Source organism: Anolis sagrei, chromosome 6, assembly GCF_037176765.1.
Source record: "Anolis sagrei isolate rAnoSag1 chromosome 6, rAnoSag1.mat, whole genome shotgun sequence".
Classification (NCBI taxonomy): domain Eukaryota; kingdom Metazoa; phylum Chordata; class Lepidosauria; order Squamata; family Dactyloidae; genus Anolis; species Anolis sagrei.
The window spans coordinates 110488334-110514962 of NC_090026.1; the positions used below are offsets into that span (position 1 = coordinate 110488334).

The 26629-nt window shown below is 39.4% G+C and overlaps 1 protein-coding gene across 2 annotated transcripts in view; it reads right to left on the reverse strand.

The window, feature by feature from the left end:
- Nucleotides 1-4607: 4607 nt before the first annotated feature.
- The window catches only part of MKX (mohawk homeobox), a 74522-nt gene continuing 52500 nt past the window's right edge, over nucleotides 4608-26629 (reverse strand). Inside the window, exons 6-7 of one of the 2 annotated variants that reach the window (XM_060782460.2) lie at nucleotides 7963-7996; nucleotides 4608-5917 (exon numbers count right to left, since the gene is read on the reverse strand). In XM_060782460.2, the coding sequence (XP_060638443.2) occupies nucleotides 5731-5917; nucleotides 7963-7996 (221 nt within the window). In that variant the 3' untranslated portion in view covers nucleotides 4608-5730. The remainder of the gene's footprint in view (nucleotides 5918-7962; nucleotides 7997-26629) is intronic. The other variant, XM_060782461.2, reaches the window with a different exon arrangement.

The following is a 26629-nucleotide window of genomic DNA, read 5'->3' on the forward strand; positions in this document are numbered from 1 at the left end:
GATTTACATTCTATTGTGGCTATATGTTAAATTTGTACCCTGGTGTTTGATATTTTGCTTTGACTTGCTGTACCCCCCCCCCCTCAAGTCATCAGGAGAGGTGCATAATATGCTGTTGTTGTTGTTGTTATTATTATTGACAACAGCAACAACAATAACAAGAGGATTTAAAGATAGAACTGAAAGACTCTGGCACAAGCCAGTAAAGGTGGTTCCAGTGGTGATCGGCACACTGGCTGCAGTGCCTAAAGTCCTTGGCTTGCACTTCAAAACAATCAGTGATGACAAAATTACCATCTGTCAGCCGCAAAGGCAGGAAGCCCCCAGTGGCGCAGTTGGTTAAACCCCTGTGCTGGCAGGACTGAAGACCGACGGGTTGCAGGTTCAAATCTGGGGAGAGGCGGATGAGCTCCCTCTATCAGCTCCAGCTCCTCATATGAGGACATGAGAGAAGCCTCAAGGATGATAAAAACATCAAATCATCCGGGCGTTCCTTGGGCAACATCCTTGCAGACGGCCAATTCTCTCACACCAGAAGTGACTTGCAGTTTCTCAAGTCACTCCTGACATGACAAAAAAAAAAGCCGCAAAGGCCACCCTACTTGGATTCTGTGATACCCAGCCTTATCCCTGCCTATACCAGATTCCATCCTAAATCCCATCACACAGAAAATAAATCTTACATAAAAGTTTGGTAAGACAAGTTTATTGTCACAAAATAGTTAATACCAGAATAACTTACAATAGTATGAACTAAAGTGAAGTTTTTACTCTTTGTTTTAATTTTTTTATTTTTTTAAAAAAACTCACATTGTTATGACAAAATCCAGTAGATCTGATCTCAAACGTTACTGTTGTAGAGAGACCTCTTTTGCATAAGGATGCAAGTCAATAAAAAGTACACTTCAACTGTTCATACAGTCGCAACATATATTTCCTGCTTTTATGTCAATGCAAAACAGCCATTTTTATAAAAAGTAAAAATATATATTTATGTACAAAATATTTTTTCATATCAAATCATTTTAATTATACACTTTAAAAACAAACAACCATCAGAAAATGCTATGTTACATCACGATGCATTCTACATGTTACACCAGGGTTGGTATTTGCTATCTAGATTATATTAGTGCAATTGGAACTGGCTATGCTTGAGGAACTTTTTTAGTCAGTTTTATTGAGGGTTTGATCCTCGTCATTACATGATAGATGTTCATATACATCCAGGAATGAAGGAATGTGCATAGTATGGAGGTATCGAAAATTGTATTACAAGAGAGAAATCAAGAGGAAACATTACAAAAAAGACTGAGTACAGACTTAAATCAAAACCTTGTTGATTTTGATCGAGTTGTATGAACACAACTATTGCTAAGGGCTGGTGAATTTATGAATGTGGGTTTTGCTGGGTTTTTCATCTCGCCAACTTTAAGTTCAGTTTGATGCAAGCTCTTATCCCTTTATGAACAGAGCAAAATTCAGTCCCTCAAGTCAGCATGAATATTAGTCTATTTTTTACATGAGAGAGTATCTCTCTGGGAATCTGAAGGTCCCCCAGCAAAACCATATGGTCAACTTCCACCAGAAGAGTACCACAGAACTGAACTAAAGGGCCTAGAAATATCTAGAGAAGTATTCTTTTTAGGAATTTTTAGCTCCTTGAGCTACTGCATGGTCAGCTTCTGCAGGACAATGACCACAGAATCATGCTGGAAGACCTACAAATTCCTTGAAAAGTACAGTATTCTCTCTAGAAATTTCTAGTTCCTCTAGTTCCTCCAGAGCAGTGGTTCTCAACTTGTGGGTCCCCAGGTGTTTTGGCCTACAACTCCCAGAAATCCAATTTATCAGCTGTTACGATTTCTGGGAGTTGAAGGCCAACACATCTGGGGACCCACAGGTTGAGAACCATTGCTCCAGAGCAACTGTGTGGTCAATGATTATCAGAAGTTGACTGTAGAGTTGTGATGGAGACCCTGGAGATTCCTAATCAAAACCACAAAAGTTAAACCATGAAAAGTGGAGGGCAGGTTCTATATGTGCAGGGTATGTGCGTGTATTAACTTTATGCTTGTACTGGGAGAAATATATTCATGGAAAAGCTGATTGAGACTTGGTTGTACTTACTTACATGGGGCTTTAGAACAGTGATGGCTCACTTAAGTCCCATTACTTTCAGTGGTGTATTCTAAGCATGAGTAAGTTTGGATCCCATCAGCTCTACAGTTTATATAACAGGGTGGACTTGTTGAGATCCTTGGCTTTTTGCTTGATGAACAAAATAATAAGACAGCTTTACTCACCTCAACCAGGACACATGCCTTTGTTTTTGAGTGAACCATACTGTGTTGAGTGAAAATGGGGATTTGCAGCATTCCTAGACCAAGAACTCATTTGCAAATTTCCGAATTTATCTCAAACTCAATCCCCCTATTTAAATCAGGATACTGTTATTCGGATGTGTCATTCAATCTGGTTCAAGGGAAATAAACTAGGTTTCAACTTTCCCCTGAACTGGATTGTGGACAATTAACTCTTTTCCCCAGTTTTCTTTTACCAGCTCACTATAAACTATATTTGGCTTTACTGTTGTTTATTCAAGAGGGGCACATGATTAGAATATTTCTGTATGGTTGAAGAAAAATCCTGTATACCTCCATAAAAGCCTATTTTATACAATTCAGTCTACTCAATGGCAGATGAATGTAAGGGTTCGAAATGTTGTTTTTAATGCTCAATTTAGCATCTACTTTGACTCTGAATTCAGTCAGTGCCACAATTGTTGGGTGTTTTCTACGTGCCACATGTTTTCAATTCTGGCTTTTCACTTTATATAATATATAGATTTCATTACTCCCCCTGCCCCACTCCATTTCATTGGAATGGGAATTGTCTTCATTTGAAAGATTCCGTACCAAAATAAAAACATTTTGGATGCATTAAGGCAATAACAGTTTCCGCTGTGGAAAGTTATTGAATTCCAGTATAAATAATAAACTGAAACCATGGGTTGATTTGGTACCAAAAAAGTGATCTCCTTTGTTTACTTACATAACAGTTTCAATAAGTCAAACAGAAGAAATCCAAACTGGGTTTACTCATGGCTTCACTGAGAAGCAAAGGCTTTCTTATCTAAACACATAAACGCTATGGAATATTTGGAGCATGGGAGCATTATTATATGTGAGGCTTAAATCCCTTTTGAGTTCTTGTCTTCCTGCTCACATAAACCACCAATCAGTGTCAATGCAAAAGACAACCTGAAGAAAGGCATCATAATGCAAATGGCCACTACAAAGTATAGGTAAATATTCACATTATGAAGTTATTGAAGCGGGAATTGCCACAAGTCTCCTGTAAATGCCCTAAATTTATATTTTCCTTGCATGGTTGTATTAGGAAAGACATATTCATGGAAAGACTGGGTTGATGGAGACCTGATTATAGATACATACAGATATACATATATACAGGTTGAGTATTCAGAAATCCAAAATGCTCCCAAATCCAAATCTAGAATTGTCCATATGTGTGGCAGAAATAATGCCACCTTTACTTTTAGAATTGTTAAATATGCACACATTTTGTTTTATGTACAAAATTATTTAACATATTGTGTATAGAATTACCTTTAGCCTATGCGCATAAGGTATATATGACTTTTGTGTTTAGTATTAGGTCCCATTACCAAGATACCTTGCTCTCTGTGTAAATATTCCAAAATCAGAAAAGGCCAAGAGTCTGAACACTGCTCCCACCCTAGATATATTGGTGTCACCTTAGACCATACACTAACATTTAAGAAACACTGTATGAACACCAAGCACAAAGTAGCTGCAGAAACTTGCTGGCAGCACATGGGGTGCAGACCCAAAATTAATAAGAACATCAACTCTGACCTTGTCTTACTCAACCGCTGAGCATGCCTAGCCTGTTTGACACAAGTCTGTCCACGCAAAGTAGGTAAACATTGCACTGAATGAAACATGCAGAATAATCACAGGATGTCTCAAATCTACACCTGTTAATAGGCTCTATAAGCTAGCTCGCATGCCCGATGTGCGACTGCTAAGTTGCTGGTAACTGGGAGAAATAAGGCTGAACACTGTGAAAGCAGTCCTCTACATGGATATCAGCCTCCTCCTAATAGACTCTAATCAAGGAAAAGCTTAATGAAAACCACCACTCCTCTTAATGTTTCCCCAGCAACAGCAAGAGCATCCCTCTGGGCAGCTAAACCAGGAAATCCCAATCCGATGCCCACTACTACGGTCTTTTTCTAGGGGCCAGAATGGGCAACTTGGAAGTCCTCGAACAGACTCAGAAGTGGAGAGGGCAGATCAAAAGACAACCTGGCTAAATTGTACTATCTAGAAGAATCCTCCACCTTGTGCAACTGTGGAGCAGAATAAGCAACTCATCATCTGTATGCTTGACCACAATGTCCTGCCTCATGCACAGAGGAAGACTTGTTTAAAGCTATAGACAATTCACATGTTGTTGCCCATTTTTTGGTCTAAAATTATTTAGTTGGGTTGTTGTAGGTTTTTTCGGGCTATATGGCCATGTTCTAGAGGCATTCTCCTAAGAGAATGCCTCTAGAACATGGCCATATAGCCCGAAAAAACTTACAACAACCCAGTGATTCCAGCCATGAAAGCCTTCGACAATACACTGAATTATTTAGTTGCCTGTGCTTCCTTTATTTTATCAGTTTTATACTTATTTATGCAATGCTTCTAAGAATAAATTAAAATTTAAAAAGCAGACAATTCCCAAGTACTTTTGGTCCCGAGCATTTTGGATAAGGAATACTCATATTATGGGAAGAGGGGAGAAAGAGAAAGATGTGGAGATGTTCCTCAAAATAAAAATAAACATTGTGTATTTTCCTCTACCGTATTGCACTTCATCTGTTTTGGTAATATTGCAAATGCAGGGAAAGGATTAAAAATCAAGGTACAAACAGTAACAACTTCTTCACTTGAGCAAGAAAAACTGTACATGACTTGATGACAAAGTGAACTTTTCTTTTTTGAGATGTAGAATATCATTCCAGAGATTTACCAAATTCTACCTTGCACAAGGTAAACGGATAAGGTCTTAAAAATAAAAAAATCCTCCTTTTTGAGGTCAGTTTTTAATTACTCAGGATGCATCTAGAATTACATGCAAAGGTTAAAGCGTTATGGCATTGACACTTTGAGGCACAGTTGTCTTGAGCTGTGCCCACGTTCTAGCTTATTGTAAGAAAGCAAGGCACTTATTGTTATAGCAATGCAGAGGCGTAATGTGCAGTTTGATTAATACAATAAAATAAGTTAATAGTTTGATTCAAAAGAAATTGGAAGGGCTTTTTCTTCCATAATTTACATGCCCTTTATAGAACTGATTTTACATTTATATAACAACAACAGCAACACATATTTTAGCCTGAGCGAGCATCTGTTTATTGTCCATGGGAAATCCTCTAAACAAGCACCCCTAAAATAAATGGAAATCAGCCGACAAAACTTCCAGCCTCTTGTAAAATTCCCACCCATTTTAGTGGTACTTATTTACTGCATGATTTTGGTACCCATCATTATTTTTACAGATCATGACACAAAAGGAATTATTTTCCAATATTCGTTTTAGATCTCTTGTCTTTATTTTATGGGGAAACCAATAGTATGAAAAATGAATGTCCACTTGAAAGGAAAGGCAAGGCAAGGCATCTCACTCGCTTTAAAATGGTGGTGCTAGTGGCACTTTGACAGTCTTTACTTCTGATATATGCGATGATTTCTGGATGATGCAGCTGGTTGTTCCTTGCAGTTTGTCCTTTCCTTGTGCAAGGTTTGTTAAGGCCATTGCTGCATTGATCTCTTTCCAATACGTCTCGTCTTTGTTTGATCTTTTTCTGTTAGCTGCACTAGAATCAAGGAATAAGAAATATTTTTGTGTCCGGTTTTTATCATTGTTACAGAAGTGCAAGTAGAAATAATACATTTTTGGTATCTTGTTAGTTATATAGTTGTGTGCTTCAAGTCATTTCTGACTTACGGAAACCCTAAGTGTCACTTATTTATTTACAGTATTTATAAACCACCCTTCTCACCCCAAAGGGGACTCAGAACAGATCACAGAACACATATACGGTAAACATCCAAAGCTGTTATACACTGACATGACAGACAACTGTACTTAGTTAGAGGTATATATAGGCTTGCATCTTCGGCATCTTGGAGGCTGTGCTCAGTTCTACTCACGGTGGGGGAAGGGGGCTGTTGCTCCATTTTCCCTGCCAAAGAGCTTTGTTCCCCCTTGATCAAATTGCTGGCATTTTCCTTATGGGTGCCTTCAATACCTCCCTGCTTAAGCAGTACCTATTTATCTACTCACATTGCTGTTTTTGAAACTGCTGGGTAGGCAGAAGCTGGACTAAAGGGCAGGACCTCACCCTGATCTGTGCTTTGAACTGCCAATCTTTCGGTTGGCAAGATTTATTGCAGCTGGCAGTTAACTTGCTGTGCTAAAGCCTGTCCAACCCTCTGCCATTGCAGGAATACAAAATCAAAGCATCCCCGACAGATTGCCACCAAGCCTCTGCTTAAAAACCTGCAGAGAAGGAGATATCATCACAATCCCAGGTAGCATATTCCATAGTCAAACAGCTCTTGTTGTTAAGAAGTTGTTTCTAAAATTTAGGAGGAATATTTTTTCCTGCAATTTGAAGCCATTGTTCTGCCTCCTAGTCTCCCCTCTCAGCCTCTCAAGGGTTTCTCCTTACCCCTTACTTTATCTCGGAGCCCCCGGTGGCACAGTGGGTTAAACCCCTGTGCTGGCAGGACTGAAGACTGACAGGTCGCAGGTTCGAATCCGGGGAGAGGCAGATGAGCTTCCTCTATCAGCTCCAGCTCCTCATGCGGGGACATGAGAGAAGCCTCCCACAAGGATGATAAAAACATCAAATCATCCAGGCGTCCCCTGGGCAATGTCCTTGCAGACGGCCAATTCTCTCACACCAGAAGCAACTTGCAGTTTCTCAAGTCGCTCCTGACACGACAAAAAAAACCCCTGACTTTAACTTGCAAAAGCAGGGTGCTGCTTGCTTTTGGCAAAAATTGCCTTTGATTTCAGGTCAAACATCTCTTATCCAACATTCCAAAATACTTCAAAATCCCAAATGGTCTGCATAAATGGTTATGATAATGGCATCTTTGCTTTCTTATGGTTCAATGTACACACCGTTTGTTTCATGTACAAAATATGAAAATATTATGTATACCTTTAGGCTATGTGTATAAGCTTCCATGTCCAAGATATCTGATTATGTATATAAAAATATTCCAAAATCTGAAAAAAAAAATCCTGAAATATGGTCCCAAGCATCTCAGATACAGTAGAGTCTTGCTTATCCGATGGGCCAGCAGAACATCGGATAAACAAAAATATCAGATAATACGGAGTCTCCTACTGTTACCCATCTGATGTGATGCTAGACACCTAGAATACTAACAACAGGGACTCAAATGGTTAAGGCATGGCAATACCTCGGGGCTAGAGCGGCCCAGCAGGGACTGCTCAGATGTGGAAGAGGAGCATGGAAATCACGGAGGTAAGGAAGGAGGATGTTTCCACTTCCGATCCTACCCCTTTTCCCCCTTTCCTCCCTCCCTCCTCCTTGTCTTGCCTTTTTCACTTATTAGGAATGGAGAGAGTGTTGGGGAGCACTCCTTTAATTGAAGGGGAAATGCTGGAGGAAATGGAGGCATCGGATAAGATGGAATGTCGGATAAGTGAAGGTCGGATAAGCAAGACTCTACTGTAAAGGATGCTCAGCCTGTACTACAGAAACCCTTATATTTTTGTAAGTGACCCAGTTGTTCTGAAGGTGATTGGGGTGATGTTTGCCCATCCCTGCTGCCAACAGCTGATAATCCAAATAAGCAACTGGCTAAGGTAACTTTTACTCACCTTTCACACTTGTTGGGGCCATGCTCCAGAGTCTCTGAAAGGAGAGAATATTCTTGTTAACTTTCACTTTTATATGGGAAAATGTTAAAGTTAAGGGGGAATCAATATATGTTATGGGACAATAGCCTTTTATGAAACTATACATTTATAGAACAGTACAAATAATAAAAAGATAACTCCATTTGGAGGTGAAATATTTACTGGGATGGAGGGGATCATGCCCTTATCCTCCCTCCCAATAATTATACTTCTGATGGGAGATATTTAAAACTGTGGTATCTGTGAACATACAAACATAACAACAACAATCATACAAACATGCAAATGCAAACTATGTAAAGGTATTTTATGTCCCTAAGTTCTCTCTTATCTATTAGAGCAGGGATCATCAAACTAAGGCCCAGGGGCCAGATACAGCCCTCCAAGGTCATTTACCCGGCCCTCGCTCAGGGTCAACCTAAGTCTCAAATGACTTGAAAGCACACAACAGCAACAACAACAATCTTAGCTCACCAGCCCACACTTCCTACTGAAATATTAATAAGTTTATATTTGTTAACATTGTTCTTCATTTTAATTGTTGTATTGTTTTTAAGTGTTTTTTTTTGCCCTACAAATAAGATATGTGAAGTGGGCATAGGAATTCATGTTTTTTTCAAATTATAATCTGGACCTCCAACGGTTTGAGGGACTGTGACCTGGCCCTCTGTTTAAAAAGTTTGAGGACCCCTGTATTAGCGTGTGACTCCTTGCTTTTCTGAATAAGGGGACTCTAGCAAAATATCGTTCATGTTAAAAATAACCCCAAATTGTTGCACTTAATTTGCAAAATGGAGGGCTTTTTTATTTATCGCTAGTAGAAGATGGGCTGCGGGGCTTGGAGAGAAAACCACCTGCACATATTAATTTCACAAGAATATATGCCTGCCAGCACTTAAGTGAAATCTGTGTGAAAAGTGAGAGTGTGTCTCACAGGCCTGAAATAAAGCAGAAGACAAACGGGAGACACGTTTATAGTTTATTGATGGGGCTGGAAAAACGCCGATTCCGGTGTGAAAAGGCAGACTCCCAGGGCTATGGAAAGCTGGGCCAGAGGCAGGCTCAAAACCTCCTCCCTAAATCCAGCAACAGACATTCAAGCCATTCTCCAGTCTGGTTTTTCTCCTTCTCTGAGAACTCAACACTTAAAGTCTGCCCTCCATATATGCAGGTGTAACTTTTGCAGATTTGCTTAGTTGTGTATTTTAATAATGTGGTCTTTCTGTAACCTCTGGGTTCCCCCACTGTGATTGTTGAATTGGTTGAGACTTCTATGAGCTATTCATTGAAAAACTATAGCAAAATGTGCTGAAAAATGTCCCGCAAAAATAAAAGTTTTTGCAGTTTAATAAACTTTTCCCATGTTTTTATGATAGACTCAATTAGGAAATGACATTTATAACTGAGAATCAAAAATCTTGTTACATAGTATTATCTGTTTTGCTGGCAATTGGTATGGTTAAATGTTGTTCTGATTGAGTTTTAACATTGCTGTTTTATACTCTTACGTTTTATTGAACTGTGCTTTTATCTGGATTGTTATACTTAACTATGTTTTTATTTCAATTATGTTTTTACTATGATAGATTGTTTTGTATTGTGTCCGTGGACATTTTGTCCCATATGTAAGCCGAACCCCAGTCCCTTCGGGGAGATGGTAGCAGAGTATAAGACTAAAGTTGTTGTTGTTGTTGCTGCTGCTGCTGCTGCTGCATCAGATGTTTTGGCTCCCAGCTTCTGTAGCCAGCAAAGCCAATGGTGGCAATGGCTAAAAAGACATACTCTTGCCTGAATTAATGTCTCCAGAAGAAGGGAGTGAGGAGTGAAGGCAAATCATAGTGACAAGAGAAGAAGTTCAAGATTTCACTGAAAATTGCAAGCAAATTAATCAATAGGTCCATGTGGTATCTGCCCAAGAATTCTTTAAAAATTCAAAAGCACCGTAACTAATTTTAGTTATATAGTATAGCTCCTGCAAAGGTAAATCTTATCTCATTAATATACTGTATTTAAAAGTGTTAACAAATGTATGGACATGAGTGATCTGGGAAATATTTTCTACTTGGATTTCCAAAGTTCACAGACTTTTAATCACTTTGTCAGAAGAATTTTCTGAAACATGGCTCTTTAGATTTGTGGTATTATTTAGGAGCTAGGTGGGCCACTAATCTGACTTGGTATAAAGCAGCTTCCACATTTCTAGTGAAGGATGACCTTACATAGCAACTTCTATACAAGCTATTTTCTGGTTAGTTTGGGCTGCCTCATCCTGTTTCCACCTTTTTCCTGTTCTCTGCTGCTTCCAAGAGAATTATAAATCTCTCACTACTGGAATCCTGCACAGAATTAACAGAAGCTTCTCATGGAGAATGATACTAAAATTGTACCATTCAGAGCCAAGGTATTAATCATTGGTCCAGACAAGTTCTGTGTTTCAACAATACAATTTTTGTTATATGCTACTGCCTTCATGACCCCCCTGATAGGTTAAACCGCTGAGCTGCTGAACTTGCTGACTGAAAGGCTGGTGGTTCACATTTGGGGAGCAGGGTGAGCTCCTACTGTTAGGCCCAGCTTCTGCCAAACTAGCAGTTCAAAAACATGCACATGTGAGTAAATCAATAGGTACCGCTTCTACAGGAAGGTAACAGCACTCTATGCAGTCATGCTAACCACATGACCTAGGAGATGTCTTCAGACAACGCTGGCTCTTCAGCTTAGAAATGGAGATGAGCACACACACACACACGCACACGCACAGAGTCAGACATCACTAGACTTAATGTCAGGGGAAAGCTTGACCTTTACTGCCTTCATGCTTCATATTATATTAAGTGCAATTAAATTATTGACTTTGCTCTAAACCATGACACACTCCTCAACAATAAGGAGAGATATAAATACTTCTAAAATAAAATAGACACACCCCAAGTTTCCTATGAGGGGCACATGCATGGAATAAAGTTCAAATGTTAGTTTGAGAAACACTTTTAACAAACTCCAAAAGATGGGGCAATTACACTAAAGGTGACTTTCATGACGCAACTTGTAAACATGCATAAATCACATTGGATCCAGTTTCGAAACAATATATCCTTCTTTGCCCTTAGCAGTCATCTGCAAATCAGGGCTATTTATGAACTGAGGTTGAGCCTCAGCAGGAAAAAAAGGAGGAGGAAAAAGTGAAAACAAAACGACACCCTCCCAAACGTCATGATTTTCAAAGTGCCTGTTTTTATCACAGTTATTTAAAATTGTGCAATGCATTTTGGAAAATAATATTTCTTCTTTAGGGGTACACTGATAAAAAATGCACAGACTTTGTCAAGAATTAGGTGAAACATGTCTCTTTTTATTTATGGCATTATTTGGGATCTCAATAGTAACCAAGAGGGAAACACAGAGTCTTGACTAGGGTCGATTGACCTGCATTGGCATTCTAGACTTCAGCACTGATAAGACATTGGAGTTTACTGTTTTCCAACTCCTAAAGTTAGGTAAAGGCCACTGCAGAGAGTATCCAAGGAAGCATGAAAGCAAAACCTTTATTTTTTTAACTATCCTGCTTAATTCACAGCTGTATACAGAGATACAGTTGATAGTGTTTTCCATTTGTAACCCACTGATTGCCCCCCATTTTATCTTCCAACATTTTCTTCCCATAGGAAACAGGTAAGGATAAAAGAAAATAGCTGCAAAAGAGAGCAATGACCAATCTCAATAAAATAGTGAAGAGTAGAGACATCACGCTGGCAACAAATATCTGCATAGTAAAAGCAATGTATTCCCCGTAGTAACCTATGGATGTGAGAGCTGGACTATAGGGAAGGATTGAGTGATGGAAGATAGATACTTTTGAACTGTGGTATTGGAGGAAGTTCTGAGAGTGCCTTGGACCACGAGAAGATCCATACTTCAGGAAATAAAGCCTGACTGCTCATTGGATATTAGAGGCCAAGATGAAGTATTTTGGCCACATAATGAGAAGACAAGAAAGCTTAGAAAAGACAATTATGCTGGGGAAAATGGAAGGAAAAAGGAAGAGGGGCCGACCAAGGGCAAGATGGATGGATGAAAGTCACCTTTAGTGTAATTGCCCCATCTTTTGGAGTTTGTTAAAAGTGTTTCTCAAACTAACACAGTCCTTGAAGTGACTGGCTTGACCTTGAAGGAGCTGGGGGTGGTGACAGCTGACAGGGAGCTCTGGCGTGGGCTGGTCCATGAGGTCATGAAGAGTCGGAAGCGACTGAACGAATGAACAACAATTTCTTGATCAGTAGCATAAGGAGTCATAGACCTGGAAGTATCTCTGATCTCTAGAGGGAAATCCAGCATCAGCCACTGAAACTGACACTCTTCTTGATTTTGCAGCATTGTGGTTTAAGTCAATAGCCTTGTATACAACACTGGAGTTGAAAGACGCCATCAATCTTTCTGAATCACAGTTTTATGTTTCCCCTTTTAAATTATTCTCTTGCTTGTTACTGTGTGAAAGATCCTCCCAGAGAGGGAAGCAAGCAGCTCAGTTGCACAAGAAGAGGAGAAAGAAACAACCGTGTATGGAAAGAGGCTGTCATGAATAGCACAAAAGTACAGGAGAAGGAGAGAGTGGAGTGGGGAGAAGAGTTATTTTTCTGATGGCTTTCCAATGTATTTCCTTCAGTAAACAGCAAACCCAAGAGTTATCATCCACAGAGCCTCCTGAGAATACGGCATAGCGCTTGTTTTGAGAGTGTTATGCATCGCACACCACTCGGAGAAACATTAATTGTGTACAAAGCAACTGTGGAATTTTTACAAATATTTAAACAATGGAATAATGCTGTGTTGAATTATATCACAGCTGGGTTAAATAACACAAGTGTTAAATAAGTCACTCATCCACTAAATTGTACATTGCATGGTGTACATCAGGCTTGCCAGATATGTCAGGGTTTCCCCCCTCTTCCCTCCAGAGTAAAGGACAATCCTTTATAACACCAGAGAATTCCACTAGTTAGTTTTCCTCGGGTCAAGATCATCAAAATATTTATCACTAATGTTTATATATTCTTTAAGAACCTTACAGAATCCAAGGGCATTTCAGTCCAACCTCAGGCATGCAAGGATACATAACGAAAGCTTTCCTAAAACATAGCCATCCAATCCGGAGCCCCCGTGGCACAGTGGGTTAAACTGCTGAGCTGCTAAACTTGTTGACTGAAAGGTCGCAGGTTCAAATCTGGTAGTAGCGCAAGCTTCTGCTGTCAGCCCCAGCTTCAGTCAACCTAGCAGTTCGAAAACATGCAAAATGTGAGATCAATAGATATTTATCTGGCAGGAAGGTAATGGCGCTCTCTGCACCCATGCAGGCCACATGACCTCGGAGGTGTGTCTACTGACAACGCCAGCTCTTCGGCTTAGAAATGGAGATGTGCACCAATCTCCAGAGTCGGACACAACTGGACTTAAGAACCTCCAATGATGTACAATCTACTCACATTGGAGACAATCTATTCAACTGCTGGACAGGTTTTACCATTACAAAGTTTTTCCTAATGTTTAGGTAGATTTTTTTTCTTGCGATTTGAATCCAGTGGTTCATGTCCTAGTCTCTGGAGTAGCAGAACCAAGCTTCCTCCGTCTTCTAATATATATATGTAAAGACAGTTATCATGTTAACTCTCAGGCTTCTCTTTTCCAAGCTAAACATCAACAGGTTCCTAAACTGCTTCCCATTAAAGTAAAGGTAAAGGTTTCCCTTGACATTAAGTCTAATCGTTTCACACTCTGGGGGGTGGTGCTCATCTCAATTTCTAATCCAAAGAGCTGGCGTTATTCGGAGACATCTCCAAGGTCATGTGGCCAGCAAGACCTTATGGAGTGTCATTACCTTCCATCAGCAGATGGTACCTATTGATCTATTCATACTTACAAGTTTTCGAACTGCTAGGTTGGCAGAAGCTGGACCTAACAGTGCGAGCTCACCCCGCTCCCCAGATTTGAACTGCCAACCTTTTGATCAGCAAATTTAGCAGCTCAGCAGTTTAACCCGCTGCGCCACCACGGGGCCCTTGTTTTTCATTGTTGTCTTAAATATTATAAATTATTCTGTATTTTCATTTAATCTGAAACAGTGGTGCAATACACAAAGTTAGGAGATGCGGTATGCCATAGAATTGAGACAAAGAAGTCCTTTTGTCACATTTAATCTTCATCCAAGAGTTTCATTACCAGTATTTACTAAGCAGGGAAGTTTATTTATCTAATTAAACATGCAGAAGAAAATAATAATAAATAATAACAAATCCTGGATCTTGGAGAAAATGCTTTCATGGCTTCAATACTTCTGTAAATTTTGCATCTTTACTCCTTTATTGAAGATGGAGGAGGCTTGTTTCCTGCTGCTAGGAAACAAGGGGTGCATCTCTACACTGTAGCATGAATACAGTTTGACACCACTTTAACTCCCATGGCTCAATTCTTTTACTTCCTGGAATTTTTAGTTAGGTGGGGCATCAACACATTTTGTGGCAGAAAAAGCTAAATACCTTGTAAAACTAGAACTCCCAAAACCCCATAGCATGGAGCTGTGGCAGTTAAAGTGGTGTCAAACTGTATTCATTCTATATAATGTAGATGCACCCAGGACACAAAGAAATGGATTCAAACTTCAGGAAAAGAGATTCCACATGAATATTAGGAAGAACTTCCTGATGTTAAGAACGGTTAGACATTAGAATATGCTGCCTCGGAGTGTGGTGGAGTTTCCTTCTCTGGAGGTTTTTAAACAGAAACTGGATGGGCATCTTTCAGGAATGCTTTGGTTTTGTATTCTTGTATGGCATGAAGTCGGCCTGGATGGCCCTTGGGCTGTCTTTCAACTCTATGACTGAGAAAGGCAGGATATAAACAAACAAACAAACAAACAAACAAACAAATAAACAAATAAATAAATAAATCTACACAGAGCATGTTCATTTACCTTAGGAATATGGCAGGTGAGCTGACTTGGGTTTTTAATGTTTTCTGTAAGCCCCAGGGCTCCACTAGCATGTTGACACTTCTTTCTCCTTGCTTCATTCTAGCTACACTTCTGGCAGGACTTGCTATCATCTGTACTGCCAAAAGGCTATTTGTAACTCAAAGCAGGCATGTTTGTAATTCTCAAAATATAACAAGCTCTAACGTGAAACAAACAAGTTAATTTTCGTTGCCTGCCCTGCATGGTTTGCACGTTTAGTAGGCCAGGGAAGTGGTGTGGCCTTAGTAAATGTGTTTCTGTGTATGTATCTGTGTTTTCAAGTTGCCTGTCAATTCATGGCAACCTCATGAATTTCATTGGATGTTTTTAGGTAAGGAAGACACAAGTGGTTTGCCAGTTCCTGAAGAGCTGGTATTCATTGGCAGTCTCCCATCAGAGTACTATTCAGAGCTGTTTGCACATCTTACGTCACAAGCAGATAAGATTATAATCTCCAGATGTTTGGGATGGTACCCTGACCATTGGCCATACTAGGCAGGTTTTATGGGAACTTTAATCCAAAAGCTAGTCTGAACCTGGACAGAGATGGGGAAGAAATCAAGATGTGGACTCAAATGAAGTGCAGCCAATTTTTCTTTCTCCTGGGAACCCAAAGCAGCCAGATTTTTATGATCTGAATCGATAAGAGCAGTGAAACGTCTTCAAGGATGCTGAATATTGAGATGTTTTTGGACAGTGCACAAGAGCACTGTACCCCATCCAAAATGGGATGCATAGATAGATGCATCAGCTGAACTTACATACACACATGTACGCACGTACACACGTATATCATTAGCAGGATGACAGACTTGGCATGATACTTCAAACTGCCTAAAATGTTGAGACAGTTGACCATCACATGGGAAGAGTGTCAACTACACAGTTATTTGGTTACAGTGTTGTCAGGAAACCTGGTAGATAGCTTAGATTCAGTACCTTATCCCATGATTCCATTTATGCTCTTCTCTGGAACTTTACAGAGTAGTCACACCTCCAGTTTCCTGATCCACAAACTGATAATGTTTTTGGCCTTAGCCCTTCTCCGGGCACTTTCATTTCTCCCCAAATTTTCAGCACCTTGCTTGTTCCTGTCTCAGAGATTCAGGGTTCAGTATGTTACATAGTGTCTCCCATGTCTTGGCTTCTCATGCACCTTCCTATAGCCTTTCTCAGCTCCATACAGTTACAGTAGGGGCAAGTGAGAATGGCTGTTGTACGACTGGGAGTAGCTACTATTCTCTCTACATGATCATTTTTGGAAATTCACCAGAAACATAAGGGGAATGAACTACTGACTACCAACATTCTCTCTCTCTCTCTCTCTCTCTCTCTCTGTGTGTGTGTGTGTGTGTCTCTGTGTACCGGCCAGCATTATCAGGTGCAATCATCATCACCAGCCTATGATAACCAAGGATGCATTGATGCAATGGTGATGCATAGACTAAATGTGTTCATCTACCCAAGCTTCACATCACCAATGTTGAGGAAGATGGCACAATAGGGAAGATATAGGTTGCAACCAAACCATTCCTATAGATGTGGGGAAGTATGGTGAGGTATGCAAACCAAATCTCACTTTGCAGCTCCCTGTAGGCTGCATGATATCTACTTAACATTTCATAGACAAAGACCAGCACACATGTGGCCAAGCAGTGTGGTCAAAATGGCAGAGGATATTAATAAGGAATAACAGACAAGCTAACACTTTATCTTGATTTCTTCTTGAGCTATTTTTGAATCCAGCTTCCAGCAACTGAAATAAGTTGAGGAGGAAGACAAAAATGAAGAGGAGAGAAAATCTGGGCCGGTTAAAAAATAGCTGGACAAGCCGATGACTGAGGATTGATTGGAACTCTGTCTGCCAAATCAGGACAGTTGGCAGGTATGACAATATCAGTACATCCATCCCATATGTCTTCTGAGTTTGGATTGCAAATCTCCACGTTGGCTTCTTTTATAAGAATTTGGAAGGAAAATTGTAGCTAAGAAGAAAGACAGACTAAAGTACATGTTGTATGTTTGGCATTGCGCTCAGCAATTCCAATTTTCATATCAACTCTGGCATGTGCATGCTCAACTGTTTCTCTCTTCCCATCTCGTGTGAACTGGCTTTTGTTACTTTTTTGTTACTTTTGGAGATCCCTGTGTTGACCCAGATTTTCCAAATAATCGAAAGGAGGAAAGAGTGGGAAGGAGAAAATGGCAGACATGGCTGAACGACACACACAAATGTGATTTAGTGGTGATTTAATGCCATTCTCTAGGTTACTTACAGTCCTCCCAAACCACAGTTTAAAGGCAGACATGAGGTATTCAGCAGAAAGCTTCTTGGGGTTATAGCAAAGTGCAGGCCGAGTTAACTAGAGTTCACATAATTATATTGTTCTTGAAGAGGAACTCGCTTGAATGTTCACAGGGAAAACATGTGTCTATGGATCAAAAAAAATAAAAAAAGCTTCAATCCACATGGTAATGTGGCTAAAATCAACAACCTTTCAGTGACTGACTAAGAGATCTTTGTTTATTGTTTTCCAATTTTAATTTACTCCCTTTTTGGAAGACATTGGTCTTTGAGGCCTGGCAACTCTGCAGAGAAGAGTTTTTATGGTGTAACCATTGAGAATACATCCCCTTTATGATCCAAAACTGATATTGAATTAAAAGTATTTTCCATCAGTATAAGAGAAGGAGGAACCTTAGGCAGAACCTTGTTGCTGACTGTCTTACAACTACCAGAATCCGGTTGGGGGGCAGTGAAAGCTGTAATCCAAGCAAGTAACCAAGCACTATCTATATATCTATATCTATAATGTCTATATCTATAATGTGACTAGTGATGACACTCCAATTGACTTGATTGGAAATCTGTATGTTGACAACTATATTTCCCAAAGTCCCTGGTTGTTTGTGAGACGTCGGCTTTCAACATTCCAAAATGTTATGATTTGGAGAGAGAACTTATCCTTATTGATAATGTAACTAAGAATCAGGAACTAAACTAGCCCATTAGTCAAGCCAAATACCTATGAATTTGACCACACCACCGGCTTTCTATAATCATGACTTGTGAGCCACAAACACTCTGAAATATGTCCCGCTGAGCCTGGCGGAAGTTACTCCTGAGTAACTCTGCACAGGACTACAGGCTTTAAGTGAATTACTTTGAGTTGCTTATGTGCAGCATCTACAACAGGCTTAAGCGGCTGATGGGGAAAAGGAAGGGGCCAGAGGCTGTTAGGAATTGTGGGAGTTGAAGTCCAAAACACCTGGAAGGCCAAAGTTTGTCCATGCCTGATCTACAATTAAACCCTGTTGCTTTGTTCTAGGATACATTAATGCTACACAGTTATAAGCAACATAGCTAAACAATGTGGAAAACTAGGAATTGTAATTCAACAAGTCTTAGAGGGCTATATTTTGCCATCTCCATTATAAACGGAAGTCACAATTCCCATCTGGTTAAAAGACAATTAAAGGTTGATACGAAGTTAAAAACACATGCAGTCAGGATAAAGGAGAGTACATAGACACTAACTGGCTATTTTGTTTAGTTTATCTTTTGCTTTAAATGATAGAGGAAACAGGGCAGATTTCTTTTTTTATCCCTAATACTGATATGATAGCAGCAAACTATGATTTAGCTGTCTTAGGTGGATTGGAACATGGCTTCTACAATCTGGACACTATTTAGAGGTTTTATAAATTCATCTCAGATACAGAAGAGTTCCCTGTGTGCAGGGCTGTATATGAATTCAAGTTACTTGTCAACATAGGATGACCCCCATCAGGCATGTAGCGGGGGGGGGGGGGGGCTTGAGGGGCTTCAGGCCCTCCCGAAATTTTCATGGTGGTCCGCGAGAAGGCCTTACTGGTGCATTATTTAAACTGTTATGTTTATTCATATCATGATCTGATCACCATACTCAATATATCCCATATGCATGGGGGTATTGCGATAACAATACAATAGGTTTGCTAGGGTAGACCCTCTTTCATTCAGACTCAGCCCCCCCCCCCCCCCGAATCAAAATCCTGGCTACGGGCCTGACTCCCATGCATTTCCTAGGGTTTTCTTCAGCAAGGAATACACAGAGGTGGTTTTGCCAGTTCCTTCCACTGGCATATAGCCTACAGCACTTAGTGTTTGTTAGCAATCTCCCAGAAGTCATAGGGAGAAGGGAACAAGCTTGTTTTCTGCTGCCCTGGAGACTAGGATGCAGAACAATGGAAAGGAGATTCCACCTGAACATAAAGAGGAACTTCCTGATTGTGAAAGCTATTTTGCAGTGGAACTCTCTGCCCTAGAGTGTGGTGGAGGCTCCTTCTTTAGAGGCTTTTAAACAGAGGCTGGATGGCCATCTGTTGGAGGTGCTTAGAATGTGATTTTCCCGCTTCTTATTTTATTTTTTTTATTTATTTACCACATTTGTATACCACCTTCCTCAGCCCAGAGGCGACTCAAGGTAGGTTACAGTCGGCAGTAATTCAATGCCTCAACAATTATAAAATACAATTAAAAACAATTATAAAAACAATTAAAACATTTAGCATATGATATAAAAACCGTACAGCCTATAAAAACATAATCATCGGCATCTCCTTACTAAAATCATTATCCAATTGCATCGTCAGTCGTTCCAAAATTTTATATTTGCCTGATTGTGCTGTATTAATGAAAGCTGGCTCAAAGAGCCCGGTTTTAACCTTTTTGCAGAATGTCAGAAGGGAGAGGACCAATCTTATATCCCTGGGAAGGGCATTCCACAGCCAAGGGGCCACCACTGAGAAGGCACTGTCTCTCGTTCCTGCCAAAGGCATCTGTGAGGGAGGCGAGACTGAGAGCAGAGCCTCTCCAGAAGATCTAAAGGTCCTAGATGTTCATAAGAAGAGATGTGTGGACAGGTAAGCTGACTGACTAAGAGATCTTTGTTTATTGTTTTCCAATTTTAATTTACTCCCTTTTTGGAAGACATTGGTCTTTGAGGCCTGGCAACTCTGCAGAGAAGAGTTTTTATGGTGTAACCATTGAGAATACATCCCCTTTATGATCCAAAACTGATATTGAATTGAAAGTATTTTCCATCAGTATAAGAGAAGGAGGAACCTTAGGCAGAACCTTGTTGCTGACTGTCTTACAACTACCAGAATCCGGTTGGGGGCAGTGAAAGCTGTAATCCAAGCAAGTAACCAAGCACTATCTATATATCTATATCTATAATGTCTATATCTATAATGTGACTAGTGATGACACTCCAATTGACTTGATTGGAGATCAGTATGTTGACAACTATATTTCCCAAAGTCCCTGGTTGTTTGTGAGACGTCGGCTTTCAACAGACCAGAACCATTTAGGCAGGGGGATTGGACTTGGTGGCTCACGAGGTCTCTTCCAACGCTATGATTCTATGATCTTAGCTTCCAAGTTCAGATGGGATCTGATGCCCTTAAGCTCCTCATTCTTCCATTGGAACCAAAAGCCAATAAAACTAGGGGGGAAAGGGACATCCTTCAGAAAGTATCACTTGCACTCTCCCAAGATGAGGGGTCCAATCTTATAGGCCATTGGGCACACTGAAGTGTTCTGAAATAGCCAGGCTTATATATGCTTAAGGTTGTGCTGGATTTTTCCCCAGATGCAAAACTGAAGCTGGGAAACCCAGACTGAAATGTGATTTCCAAAACACAGTGTGCAAGCAAAGTGCTGCATTAAAAAATAACATTATAATGATAATTACAGATGGGGTTCTTTTGAAACAGAGTCAAGGTCGGTAGTGGGCAGGGGAGGGGGGAAAGAGACCCGTGACATATTTTCTTCCATGGGGCCAAAATGCCGTTTAGGAGCCTCATGGCTACCACTCATCTTCCTTCGTTTTTACTCAATGCCAAGCTTCACTGTCTAGACAGCCCCCTTTATGGCGGTAAATATCTTTAATGATTGGTTTCTCTCTGACATTGACTAATTAGATCCCTCAGATATCAGAATGGCTGGGAGGATATGCGGTGTTTGTTCTCTCCAGGACTCAGCCCATGACAAATACGCAAGAAGCAGAAGCGGTGATGCCTTGCAATCAATTCTTTTTCTCAATGAAAAGGACAAAACACATGAGAAAGACGTGAAACAAGACCAATTGTGGTGAAAAATATTTGGCTGTGCTGGTGGGTTATGGGAGGTGTGAAAATAATTTCTTCCAGATTGTAGTCTGAGAGTTGGGTCATCTTTTGTGGTCCTACTTTGAACCTTTTTTTTAAAAAAGATGATTTTAGCTGAACTTTCCTGTAAATTGTTCTATACATGAAAGGGTTGATAAAATTTACATAAATAAATGTGAATTAATTTTTCAACAGATTGAAAAGTTTCCAAATTTTGATGAAAAATGGCAGAATACGTGAGGTGAAACTGGGATTATTTATCTGCCTTCAATCACATTAACCCAGCTAAAAACCCCTATAAAATTGGTCTGAGCTATAATTGAGTAAAGCTTCTTAAATGTTTTTTGGTACTTTGGTAGCTAATAAAAAAACATGCACACCAGTCTCTCCAACATGCTTATGTTCAGCTGTATTGACGCAGTTTTAACTTGACAAAGTCTGCCTCTAATTATACATGGCAGTCATCTGACCACAGATAAACAGATATTACACAAACCTTTGGAGGGAATAATATTTGGCTACTATAACTTTTTGGAATAATTTACTCCACATCCTGACCTTAAAACACCAAAAATGATTCATAACGTTTTTGGGGATTTGAGGATAAATATTTTCACTTAACAAAGAGGTTGGCCTCTCTGACCTTCACGAGGTTTGCACTATGTGCATTAGTCACAAAGAATAATTCTTTGTTCAAGAACATCACATCGAACATTGGTGGAAGGGGTGGCCAGAGAATTTGGGCCTCAGCCTAGCAAATATCAACAGCATATCTCCCCCTGACTTTCATGGGCTCTAACCTACCTGTCTCCCCCAAACAGCTAAACAAAAAGGAATGTCATGAAAGTGATGGCTCATCTAACTAGCCATCTAACAGTCCTCATCTAACTATAAATTACTTAGAATATAGCCTAAAGCAGGCATGGGCAAACTTCGGCCCTCCAGGTGTTTTGGACTGCAACTCCCACAACTCCTAACAACTGGTTTGCCCATACCTTGCCTAGACTGAAGCTTGTGTTAACTATTTGAAATGCAGCAAAAACAATCCACCATGTTTTAATTCCAGAAATATATGTATCTTAAGATGAGACTTGCTTATTCTGCTGGAAGATATCTGCATAAATAAAAAATACAATATTTTCCTTGTATACATGGACTATGTGGTGTAAGATATGGTTTGAATTCACACAGTGCAAGTGTTGTTTTGAAGCACACCTACCCAATTAAATATGCCAATACAGCCTACTCCATCTACTCACCCTCCAGTGGTCACGGATGATGGGAGTTATTGTCTAAAACATCTGGAGGTTGGGGTAAACTGTCATACAATGATTAATGTAACATATAGAAAGGTTGTTGTCCTTTGAATTGGTTACTGAAATGTGCTGAAGCTGGAAGTGGACCTGTCATGTCCCATATAGTTTCAACCCACACTATGCTCCTGAAATCAATAACAACAGAGCCTAACAGACTTGAAGATTCCCCTCAAATTACATGTTATGATAAGTAAAAAATATCTGATTTCAGTTTTGTGTGGATTCTTCTGCCAATGTCTTATGGACAATCCCTGTATTCAGTGTTTCTTAAATAAAAAGTGTAACTAATTTGTGTGAACAGTGGCCATTCTTGGCTAAACACTTATAAAGAGTAATTATTTTCCATGTTTCTGTTATGTGATCCTAACAGAATATCTACTTTTTGCAAAAGCCCAACAAATACAGTTTTGCAAAGTACCAGTCTAAGTGCATTAAGTGAGCCAATGTCAAGCTCTACTGCATCCAGGGAACTCCAGGCATAAAGATAATCATTCAGGATGAAACTTTTACTATAATTTTCAGCTTATGGCTACCCCAAACTCCATGCTTTATGTCCCTGGAGAGCTACTTTGATCCAACAGGAACTTAAAGAGGTCAATTCTAAGTGTTTTGCATGCCCAAGAAAGAGAAAAACTACTAGAGCACACATGCTCTGCAAACTACTTAACAACCTCATTATTGTCCCATTTCTCAACACATGCACACATGTTCCCTTTTTGTTCTGCATTAGCATAAGCAGTGTGTTAAATACAGTATAATCCATCCCCCTCCACAAGGCAAGTATCCTCAGTTTTGTTTATCCACTTCCAATAAAAAGTGTCCTCTTTAAGGCATTTTCTCCAGTGTGATTCTATATCATTCTTGGATCAGAAGTGCTTTGTTTAAATACAGTTCACGATTAACTATGGTTTCTTGCATCTCCCGACAGTCTGGGAATGTATGCACCATGGATACTGTGGTTGTAATATAGATTCCTTTTTCACATGGGAAACTGAGCATGCATGCATGATCTGTGACACATTTTTGTGCTCTATCACAACAAGTAGGTGATGAAAACATTGTGAGATTGGTAGCTAGCTATTAATCAGTTTTGCCCATCAGTGTTTTAATACTGGTTTGCCTTCTTTATGCGATAAAATCCAATGCAATTAGTAATAAATAATGATAATAATAATAATGTTGTTGTTGTTGTTGTTCCTAGGTCGGAAGCAAAGGTAGCTCACAACAGTTAAAACAACATACAGTAGAGTCTCGCTTATCCAACATAGACAGGCCAGCAGAACATTGGATAAGGGAAATGTTGGATAATAATTGCCAAATTACATTATGATTTTACAAATAAAACACCAAAACATCATGTTTTACAGAAAAATTGACAGAAAAATCAGTTCAACACATGGTAATATTATGTAGCAATTACTGTATTTACAAATTTAGCACCAAAACATTGCAATGTATTGTAACAGCTGTGGATTTGGCGGGAGGTAGACTGCGTTGGATAATACAGAATGTTGGATGAGTGAAGGTTGGATAAGTGAGACTCTACTTTACTTAAAATTCACAGGTGCAAGTTAAAAAGAAATTAATTGTCATCAAATTAATATCAGCTAACAACATAAATTGTGAAAAAAATCAACAAAAACAACAGCAAGAGCAAATAAAAGTCCAGCACATTGTACAAAACCTAGTCTACCTTTTTAAGATTTTACAAAATAAAAAGGTTTTATTTATTTATTTCTTTGCTGCATTTGTATACCGCTTTTCTCAGCCAACAGGCGACTCAAGGCGGTTTACAGGGCAACAATTTGATGCACACAATATCATAAATACAATTAAAAATATTAATATATAATATAAAACCATAACAAATCAATAAAACAAAAATCATTAGTGTCTCCTTGTTAAAAACATTTTACCTCCTTGGGAAAATAAAATATGGAGGATACCAGTTTAGCCTCCTGTAAAAGGGAGTTTCAGGGCCAGGAGGAACTGCTGTGAAGGTCCTCCCTTGTGGTGAAGTAGAAAGAAGATTCTCCACAGAATCTTCTTTAAACATGGGTAGGCTCATATGGGAGAACATGGCTTACTGAATATTGTATTCTACTACTACTATTTTAAGTTAGAGGTTAAGTCAAACCTGGTTTGGGTTTCCAACCAGGATTCCCCCCACTGCAGAAGACTGCATAAGAGGCAGAAAAAAAATAGTTTTATGCTTCTTCGAGACACCTCCTTGCATAGCTTTCGTGCTTACTTGCAAACAAAAATCTCATTGCTCCACTGATTTGGGGGGAAATAAGTTCCATTATAAATGTTTAAACACTGAACAATCATGCAAAACATTTTTTCCATAATTAGGGTGCAATTTGCCTAATGGGTTTTGGTTTTTTTTTTATGTCAGGAGCGACTTGAGAAACTGGGTAAATTAGGCAAATAGGTTTATAGGACACAAAACATTTATGCACATTTATGTCAATTTATTGCGAAGTACCTAGATTGTGAATTTCAAATTACTTTTCCAGGAAGCATTTTTCTTGTGACTGTGCTTTGGATGTCATAACCTTATGATCATTCATAGATTACTAATAATAAATAAGAGAGTAAAACAATGGAAATGTTAGTGGGAGGGATGCTTGAGGCATTTGAATTTTAGTATGAGCTTATCGAATTCATATTCCCTGCTCTAATGTGGAAATCAGAACTTAGTTATCTGGCGGCTTTGTCACTTTGCAAATATTCAGGGAAAGATCCACATTGAAGAAACATCTAAACATTCATTCAAAAATTAATGTTGAAGGAGAATGAGTTTAGAAATGTGGATTTAAAAATGTTTAGGATAGTATAGTTTTAGGAAAGTATGATTAATGTGAAAACAAGACAGAAAAACTCTGAAACAAATACAAGTGAAAGCGACACCAGTTCATCCTTTTCTACATTAAAGATTTAATCACAATTAATAGACAACAAGACACAAATTGTGGCTCATTTTAGGAGAGAAGAAGTTACTCAAAGAACCAAAAATATTCCTTATGGCCTGACTTGAGTAAAAATATTCACTCTCACTTTTCTTTCTGTTTCAAATAAGGACAAATCAGGAAGCATGAAAGTTGTATCAAAAGGTTGAGAAAAAGAGATATCTATTTACTTATCCAGGTATCTTTGAGAGTTGCCATTTTTTATTATAGAAAGAGACCAAAAGGAAGCAAAATATTGCCAAATGTACACAATGAATTCAATGCAGGACTCTTAGGAGAGCAAACAGTTACTATTGCATTTTCTTCCTGAGAGTTAATTCTCTGTCCCGGCTTCAATCAACAAAAGCTGTAGCAAATTAAATTTCTCTACTGCAAACTATCCCTCCTTTTCCTCACTCAAATCTCTCTATTTTCTCTTTCCCCATCATTTTTATCTCACCCAATTATTTTCTCTCTACTCCACCATCTTTGCAACACTTATCTTTCACATGTTAATTGCTATTCAGCGGCTCACAAAAGCAAACACTAAAGCAGCACCGAAGAGGGAACCTTGGCATAATTATTTTAAGGGCATGGCATCTGATCATACACAGGGTTTAAGTCATTCATGACCAGGACCTGAAGGGAGAAACAACTCCAGAAAAACAGCCTTGCTTGTTTAGTTGACTGGCATTTGGGCACTTGGTCCCTTTTGCCCACAATAAGAGTTTGTAGTCTGTTTGGCATAGAGTAGTTTAAAGAAAACGTTTCTACAGCAGCTTGGATCTGGTTTTCTACACTCTAGAGTGTTATTCCAGTTCAAGGCAAACTGCTTAAAATTAAAAGAAAATGTTGGGTTTAATTAATGATTAAATAGGAAAGGTTCATTGCAAAGAACAAGCTTTTCTCACAGAGTAGAAGAGCAGAGAGAAACTATTTGAAACTCAAAATCTCTTCTTCTTTAGCCAGGCAGACACATTCCCCTCTCTTCGTCCTCCCAATTCTCACTGCTTTAAAGCAGTGAAAAATCATTCATTTGTGGAGCAATCTTTCGGTCGTTTTTGCCATGGCTGTTGTGGATATTTGGCACCACCGGACTTTTTCCAGAATTTCAGCAGTGAGGCTGGAATGAAAAGGTGGGGCCACGATACACATTACGGTCTGTTAAGCACAAGCCCCCACCGGAAAATTTACTCCCTCTCTGG